The 9,138-nt window shown below is 48.1% G+C and overlaps 1 protein-coding gene across 1 annotated transcript; it reads right to left on the bottom strand.

The window, feature by feature from the left end:
* Window positions 1–1,286: 1,286 nt before the first annotated feature.
* On the bottom strand, window positions 1,287–4,693 carry MRPS24 (mitochondrial ribosomal protein S24). Its single transcript, XM_003808674.5, has 4 exons — window positions 4,172–4,693; window positions 4,023–4,091; window positions 3,678–3,789; window positions 1,287–1,711 (listed from the first exon to the last, which is right to left on the bottom strand). Exons 1-4 carry the CDS (start codon window positions 4,409–4,411, stop codon window positions 1,428–1,430), a joined length of 705 nt encoding a protein of 234 aa, XP_003808722.2. The 5' UTR covers window positions 4,412–4,693; the 3' UTR covers window positions 1,287–1,427.
* Window positions 4,694–9,138: the final 4,445 nt, after the last annotated feature.

The raw sequence follows: 9,138 nt of genomic DNA, 5'->3' as shown, positions 1-9,138 counted from the left end.
TAAACCTCAGTCTCAGGTATGTCTTTATCAGCAGCGTGAAAATGGACTAACACGGTCATGGTAAGAGTCAGGGTAGTGTTAGTATGTTCTGAGTCAGGGTCAGGTTCAGAGTGAAGTTCAAAGTGACCATCAGAGTCAAGGTCAGGGTCAGACTCAGAGTGAGACACATGACCAGGAAGGGTCTAGGTGAGAGTGAGGGTGAAGGTCAGCCTGTGTGTCAAGGTCAGGGTAAAGGTCAGCAACAGGGTCACGGTTAGAGTTAGGGCCATTATCAAGGTCAGGGTAAGGGTGTGTTGGGCTGAGGCTCAGGGTCAGGTTAAAGATATCAGAGACATGATCAAGATGAGAGTCAAGGTCAGGATCAGCAACCTCTGCCCTACTTCCTAGCACCAGGTGCTGGCTTTTGTGAATGCAACTTTCTGAAATGCTCTTCCTCCATTTATCTGCATGTCTTCCTCCTTCACGTGCTTGGACCATTTAATGCTGCCTCACGCTCCCTGCCCTTTCACTAGGATGTGAGTGTCACAAAGACAGTGATCTTGAAATGAAATGTTTTGCTCACTAATGGGTCCCAGGCAGTTAGAAGAGTGCTTGGGCCGGAGGAGGCACTCGATAAGAGTTTAGTATCGATGAGTGTGCATAAAAGTATTCCTTGAAAAAAGTACATCTGGGAATAAAATATAAAAGCTGTTCATAGTAGTTCTCTCTGGAGTGGAATTATAAGAAAGCTTCATGGTCAATTTGATATATGTTCATATTGTTTTTTCTTTTTTTTTGAGATGGAGTCTTGCTCTGTCACCCAGGCTGGAGTGCAGTGGCGATCTCAGCTCACTGCAAGCTCCGCCTCTCGAGTTCGCACCATTCTCCTGCCTCAGCCTCCCGAATAGCTGGGACTACAGACGCCCGCCACCATGCCCAGCTAATTTTTTGTATTTTTAATAGAGACGGGGTTTCACCTTGTTAGCCAGGATGGTCTCAATCTCCTAACCTCGTGATCTGCCCATCTCGGCCTCCCAAAGTGCTGGGATTACAGGCGTGAGCCACTGCGCCCAGCCTGTTTTGATTCTTAAAAAGTAACACTGAATGGGTCTTTCCATCTTGAGAAAAAACAAAGAACTTTAGGCAAAGTGCTTGACAGAGTGATTGATTGGCACAGGTACTCACCAAACTGTAGCTATGAATTAAACTTCAAACAACTGGCGTCAGCCTTCCTGCAAACCCTGGAGCATCGTCAAAGAAACACTACTCTAGTTCCCTCATCCAAAAGTAAAAGCAGAGAGGCAAGACAAGATAGAAGGTCTTTATTCAATAGCAGCTGAGAGACTATGCCTCAGTCCTCTGAGGGGATGCATTTCCCCCACATACCATTCCTTTCCCACGTTTCCATTCTCTGCAGGCTACAGCTTGATGGAAAAAAGGGGATTGTTCTAGAGGTACTTATACACAACCTTTGAGGGCACAGTTTGGAGATGGAGTCGCACAGGACATTTGTAAAAGTAGGACAGCAAAGTTTCACTGTAGCCCACGAGGAAGTAGTACTTGTGTGGAGACAACTGCCTCAGGACCAGGGCACAGATCTCCAACTGGTTACCCCGGCGCTTTAAAACCAGCTGGTCAGCCAGGCAGCCTGGGAAGGTACCCCACATGAACTTGCGAAGGAAAACATCCTCCACCGTTCGCTCTGCGGCATGGTCCTCTCCATCCAGGTTACCTGAAGAGGGAAGGGCATAACAGAAGAATCAGCCTCACTGCCCCAGGGCCCTGCCATAACTCCAGAGTCAACATCCAAAAGCGCTGAGCACAATCCCACCCTTCACCCCCAGCCTCTTCTCTTTTCTTCTGCTAATGGAATAAGAAAAATAACACTTTAAAGTTCAAAGTATGTTATGTCATTAATTCCCAAGCCAATTCAGTTTAGTAGGTATTATCATTATCCTTATTTTACAAAAAGGAAGATGGAGGCCTGAGTCAGGGTACAAAACTCAAGATGATGCCACCACATCTAGCCCCTTTCCTGCTTTCTTGGCTGCCTTATAAAAACACTGGTCATCCCATGGGCCAGAAAGATGAGGCTACCAGCTATTTTTGAGATTAGGGACATGAGCTAGGCCCAGGGCTTCCACCAGTGGGTTCCTCAGTGTGAACCCTGGATCCCCTGCAGCCCTTACAATGTCCACTAAGAGTCTGCACACCTACATCCAAACCTCAGACCAGAACCTGAAAGAGTGGGAGACAAGCATCTCTCTCTTTTTTTTTTTTTTTGAGATGGAGTCTCACTCTGTCGCCCAGGCTGGAGTGCAGTGGCGTGATCTCGGCTCACTGCAACCTCCGCCTCTTGGGTTCAAACAATTGTCTGCCTCAGCCTCCTGAATAGCTGGGATTGCGGGCGCCCGCCACTACGCCCAGCTAATTTTTTTGTATTTTTAGTAGAGATGGGGTTTCACCATCTTGGCCAGGTTGGTATTGAACTCCTGACCTCAGGATCCACCCTCCTCGGCCTCCCAAAGTGCTGGGATGACAGACGTGAGCCACCGTGCCAGGCAAGCATCTGTATTTTAAGTAAGTTCTCTAGATGCATCTCAAACATCCAAGAACCCCTGTACTAAACAAAGCACAGTTGGTTATCAATTGTTCACAATAGTTATATTCTATAAAGTCACTGCCAACACTGACTTAGTGAATACTGAACCATTGCTCCTAGGGGAAATACAGGGTTAGATTCCTTTCAGCCTCTGGGCACCGTATTTTTGTTAACAAATCAATACATAACCTAGTTTCCTTTGTGTTTCTGTTTAAAGACACCTTGTTTAATATATATGGTAGATTCACTAACATTGAATTCAGGGCCAAGAGCAACTCATGACTGAAGAAAGATTCTCTAATACATGTATGTTCTCCCTAAGGCACGTCACAGCCTTCTCCCGCTTAGGAACACTAGATAGCACTTCAGCATTGCAAGGCCATTTTAAACAGCAAAATCACTAACAAAAAGCACGAAAATGCAAATTAAAAAAAAAAAATTCTAGACCATAAAAAGGACACCTTTTACAGTATGAGAGCTGAAACTAGGCAGAGCCTTGTCGACCTCAGCTCGGGACATGCACCTGGGGTGGCAGCTCTACCCACATCTCAGAGTGACCTTGAGAGTGCCCAGAGTGTTGATTTGGGGCTTACAAATAAATTTTAGTCAGTAGAAGAATCTGAAAATATGGAATTCATGAATAACGAGAGTTGTCTGTATATATTTACAGAGAAAAATTTGTGCTTTAGTGGAAAACTGCATTCCTTAGAGCACACTGTTCAGGGTTATCAGATTCTGCAACGGTTTCACTCCTTTCCTTGACTCTGAGCTATTTTACAGCTCTGTAAGTTACAGATAACTGACAGGAATGCAAAATAATTCTTGTCTGTAGACATGCAAATAATTTCTGTTCAGTGGAGGATCAATTGAGTCCCTGCCTGCCATGGAAAAAGTCAGTTTTGCATCCATCTTCAAATTTGTTTCAACATCCTGATCTATATATATCTCTGCTTTTTTATGTCTCCCTTGAGTTGGTTTCATAGATTTCTGACCCTAGCATTATTTCCTGAGTTAAAGAAAACCTGTGACACGTGTTCATTTTGTTTACATGACAGTCGGATTGAGTGCTCCTTTTGGAGGCCTGGGGTCCGCTCACCTGTGTGCAGCGACAGCCAGCCTTTACGGTGGGCGATGTAGTGCGGCGCGTGTGCCTCCTCGTAGGTCACCGCCTTGTCCCCCTTGCTTACGCGTACTCGGGCCGCCCGGTTCTAGGAGCAAAAGGGGCCGTGACTCCACGAGATCCCCGATCCAGACCCCTACCTCGCGCCATGTCCCCCCAGTCAGCTGGCACTGTTCCCCGGCCCCAATCCCCTGATCCCTAAGCCCCGACCCTAGCCCCGCCTCGGACCCCAGCGACACGCCCCCTTCAGCCCGCACGGCTTCCCCGGCCCCCGGCCCCCCGGCCCCCAGGCCCCCAGGCCCCCGCCCCGGCGGTGCTCACCTTGGCGCAGACCGGGGAGGTGTGCAGGGCGCGCCAAGCGCAAGGCAGCTCTCGGCTCCAGGACAGCACCTGTGGAGGGAGGGCGCGTGAGGCGGAAACTAGGGACCCCACCTCCGACTCGCAGGGACCTGCCGAGTCGCCCCACTCACCCGTGGCCCCAGCAACCCGCTGCACACGGAGGCCGCCATCTTGGGCCAAGCGGAGCGTGGGACGTACCACAGCGCGCTGAGGGGTGGTGACGACCGCGGACGAGACCAAGTCGGAGCTCGTACTCTGTACTCTGGCGGGGGCGGGGCAGGGCCTCTGCGGGGCGGGGCCGCGGTATGCTGCCAGCTGTTACTCCCGCCTTCCCCGCAGCCCTGTGAATGCTCAGCCTTGTGAATGCTCATCCCGCCGCTGTTCGCTCTCCCGCGGTTGCTGCTTGCATAGGGTTTCAGATCCGGAAATTTGAGGATGCGAAACGTGAGATTTTCTCTTCGACAACCTCACGCTAGTACGGGTGATGGGTGTGCGGCCCACCGGAGCCCGCCCTGCCCAACGTGCATCCTCGGGGCTCGAAGAGGAGCCAAGCGTTTCCCCAGGTCCTAGTTATGCCTCCAAATAATATTCGTAGAAAAACAAAACAGAAAAACCCTCCAGACTTTTATCCACAAATAAAGAAGAAACATATTTTGGTTAAAACGTCACCCAATTCTTCAAGGATGACTTACGCAGTTATGCAAGAATGGGTTTGCCACATGTGACCACAGTGGTGACTGGCCCCTGAGGAAGGAAAAGTTTAAGTACGGGGAAGGGGCCGGAGGGCAAGGAGATTCGTGAGAATATCGCAGGGCCTGTAATGCTGAAACCAGTGCGTCGCCACTATTATTGGTATCCAGTAATTATTAATGTCAAACGGAAAAATAGCAACGCGGGATATTTTATTTTAGAAGTCACCACGGTCATGGAAAAAACACGGGCTCTGGAGTCAGACCCATGTATAACAATCTTTGTACAGTTAAGACTCAGTTCTATTATCTATAAAATGGGCCTTAATAATAGTACTACCTTATAAAGCTATTAGGATCAAGAGAATATTTAATCAATGATGGGTTGTGTTTGGTTGAGTGATGTGAAATTGCCAATATTTTGGCCGTTCTGGGTCTACATCATTCCCCTTAATGGTACAGTACTTGCATACTACTGCGGTTTCCTGTCAGGGGGAGGACTGGATTATGATCCATGGGAAGGGGAAATGGAAGAACGGTGGAAATGAGTTGCCCATGACCACACTGAGAAGAGGGAAAGAGGGACCAAGACACAAGTCTCTTGACTTCAGTCCAGCCCATTTCCCATGACCAAGATTCCTCTGATTACATGAAGGTGGGTTCTCAAAAAACCCGTAATAAAAGGATAAGGTCTTCCATGTCCACTTCACCAGAAATGTTTTATTCTTACTTTTTAGAAACTGCGGCCCCCAACTGTTATGCATATTGAATAAAGGGACAGAACAGGGATGAGGTGCCCTCCAATGCATACTTTGCAAATGTAAGAACTTTCAACATTTCCTAAGAAATCCTTTTCAACTGACAATTATTTTTTAAAGTTTTCATAATGTTCAATAATTTTATAATTGTTAAGTTTCATTAATTTGCTCCAAGGTGGTGAGGAACATGGGATGTGGCATCTGAATTGCCTGAGTCCAAATCCTGCACCCAATGCTTCCTGGCTGTGTAATTTGGACAAGTGACTGAACCTTCTGGGCCTCGGTTTCTCTCATCTGTAAACTGGGGACAATAATGGTGGTTGTGAAAAGTACAGTATGATGTGCCTGGCAGAGGGAGAGAGCAGTTGTGGGTTTTGTTGTTGTTTTTAACGAGTCCCTGATAGCCACATATCCCGTTAGGGAGATGAGCCAGCTATTGAGGGTTCTGTGAGAACTCATAGCAACACCACCCTAATCAGAGGAAAGGGGAAGGAGAAAGGGAAACAAGATCCTTGGGCTGATCAGAGGCAGAGGTGGCAATGGCACAACACCTATTGGGGCCTAAGGTGGGCAGGGGCCGCATCACGAAGGCTGTGGTTGGGAATCAAGTTTAGCCCATAAAGCAGTAGGCAATCAAATGATCAAATTTATGCTTTCCTCTGTTCAAGCCATTCTCCCTTATGCCTGAGATCTCTCTCTGGAATTCCAAACCGATCTAGATCTTTCCAAGCATCACAATGGCCATTTCAGTTGCAGACATTTCTGGAGTTCAAATATCTTGTTATCTATCCTTTATTAGCTTTGTTTATACTGTGATTGGGGGAAAGGGGTCGTGTCGGTCTTTACATGATTAAAATTACTTAAAATGACTTTTATACATCAGTATGAATGTTATATTGTTTTAAATAATCAGCAGAAAAATCTAACTGGGGATGTTTTATTTTTCTGTAACTTCCATTTGTTGTTGTTTTGATGCACTTTCCTTCTCCTATTAATTCCATAAAGGAGGCAGTATTTCCAGGCTTCACAGAGCAGAAGATGGAGGCTCACAGACTCACCTGAGGTTACAGAAGTAGTAAATGGTAGCAGGCCTTTTTGCTCCAAAGCATGTGCTCTTTCAGTATCACTTCCTGGGGGTGAGGGTTCAGACCATGTTAGGATCAGGGAATGGCCTGGGTTTCTGTGGCTTGCTGCAGACAGCTCCCAAGTGGCCCTCAAGGACTGCCTGGACATGGAAAGGACAGGAGCATACGACCCCATGTGAAAGACCCATCTGCACCCTTCCTGGAGCCTAATGCAGAGACAGGGATGTAAAACTGCTTTTTCTCTGACATGAGCCTTTGTTCTGTACATAATAACCAAGAACCAGAAGTTGCTCCTATGCTCTCAAAGCAGTGATTCACAATTGCATGACAGAGCCCCCTGGGTTCCACACCACCTCTGTGGGGAGAGGGCAGGCACTCACACTTTTAAAATGCCCCTTAAATGATTTCAATTTGCAGTCGGGGCTGAGAACCAGTGTCCTGAACTCACTCAGTTTATTTGGGAGACTCCCAAAATGTGTATTTGCAGAGCCCCCTTTCGGGGAGAGTGCTGTTGGATGCTCCTGGAAGATTATGGCAGCTCTCTAAGGAACATAGCCATAGTCCACGCCCACCACTCTTGGTCACAAGGGCAGAAGAAGGGAGGAGGGGTCTGCTGGGAGGTCAGGACTTCTTTGAGATGATCTGTCCAGTTGGGTGCAGCACAGCCACCATGGGCTCACCCAGAGTGCTCAGGGGATACAGCACTGGCTGGGCCATGGAGAGACACTGTGTAAAAGGGAGCTGTCAGCCCCCTTGTACTTCCAGAGCCTGAAGAGTTTCAGAATCCAGCCTGGGGGCAGTGGGGTGACATCTCCCTTCCTGTTGGCTGCAGGGTGAGCCGATATCACTCCACTCATGGTGGTTCTCTTTACAGCTGACTTATCCTAACTCAGAACTGCTGACACTTTACACTTTGTAAACCTATGGTTTTTACATTATTCCTTGTGATTCTTTTTTTCCTAATAACTCGTTCACTAGGAAAAATCCCAGAGGCTCTCAGCTCTATTCTGAGAAATAGGTCAAACAACTGAAACCCTATGAGTAAAGCAGAGAGGCGTGTCAAACCAGATTGCCAAGACAGCTCAGCCGTTTTCCCTGTGAGCTCCTGCTCCATCCCCCCACCTCTGTTCTCCTTCTGTTGAGGCACAAGGGCTGGGTTTGGTGGGTGAGGTCCCCAGCTATAATTACTGACATCAGCTTTGCGGTCCCAAGGAATCCACTCCCTTGTTATCAGAGCTGTGGGCAATTAGAAATGCCCAGTGCCACACCAGAACCCTGGGCTAAAAGTCAGAACCTGAAGAAGCCAAACTGGTGCTTAGGATAGAGGGGGTGCGGACTCAAGAAAGAGAAGACCGAGGGATGGGCTCATGAGCTCCAGCCCCTGAGACTGCCACTCCCTGGCTCCCAGAAACTGCTAGATCTAGATATAATGGGCTCAGATGAGGAGACAATGAAAATGTGCTAAGGACCAAGAAGGGCACAGAAAGGCCTCTGAACCCTTGGGTGGGCACGAATGGAGGTGCGACTGGCACCAGAGGCTGTTCTGAGAGATGTGCCTGCCAGTCAACCAGGGCCAGAGACAGGCAGAAGGGGCCCACAGGCAGACAGCAGCATGGAAGAAACCATGGCCTCCAAAGTGTGTATGTGGCGGGGCGAGGGTGTGGTTGAGGAAATGACAGGAGACCAGGACCAAGGTCATCTTGGCTCTTGTACAGCCCTGACTCATCAGTGCTCATAAAGCTGCACTCTGGTGAAATTTTGTTGGAGTCTTAGAAGAAATCAGGATAGGTTTATGGCCAAATTATTTTATTAGTGACTCAGAAAGAGGATTTTCCCTTTTACTGGGCTAATACACCACACCTGAGGAGTTGGGGTAGCTACCAGATCAGGTTTATATTGTATAAACTGCACACCACCACCAGTTCTGCTAGGTGCTGTTTCAGTAAATTAAGATAATATCGATGAGAAGATGCTGTTTTACATACCATTAAGAAGGAAAACTGGCTGCAAATTATCTTAAGGTACCACTGATTGATTAAAAGATGAATCCTGATCTGACATGTTAAAATGTTTGAGGCTGATGCAGAAGGCAGTTTCCTCTCCACAAACCTCATGGGTGTGCAGAATGGTGTAGACACAGAGATGGATGCCTCACTTACCTCATGCACAGACTGGCTTTTCCACCACAGGGCAGGCACTGTGTAAGCACCTTCCATTCCTACACAGGCCCTAGTAGGGGGAACTAAGGCTTGGAGAAGCCAAGTAACTTTGCTAAAGGGTCATATAATTAGTAGGAAGTAAGGCTGAGGTTCAAAACCAGGCCGGACATCCAATGTGCTGAAGCAAGCTACACCTCATCTCACAAGAGAGGCGAAGACACGCTTGTTCCTTGTCCCAAGCACTCTTCAGGCCCATTTCCTCCAAGATGGTACTTGCTTGGTTTGACACTTTCATCAAACAGGACCCCTTGTGAGCACACGGCCATGCTCTGGTGAGCAGCCTGCCGCCCTGTCCACCTTTCTGGGTGGCTCTCTCTCTACTCAGCTTGGCTCCAAGGACATGACCG

This window comes from Pan paniscus, chromosome 6 (assembly GCF_029289425.2).
Source record: "Pan paniscus chromosome 6, NHGRI_mPanPan1-v2.0_pri, whole genome shotgun sequence".
Classification (NCBI taxonomy): domain Eukaryota; kingdom Metazoa; phylum Chordata; class Mammalia; order Primates; family Hominidae; genus Pan; species Pan paniscus.
The sequence above is the reverse complement of the archived record's forward strand: the minus strand, read 5'-3'. Positions and strand labels throughout refer to the sequence as shown.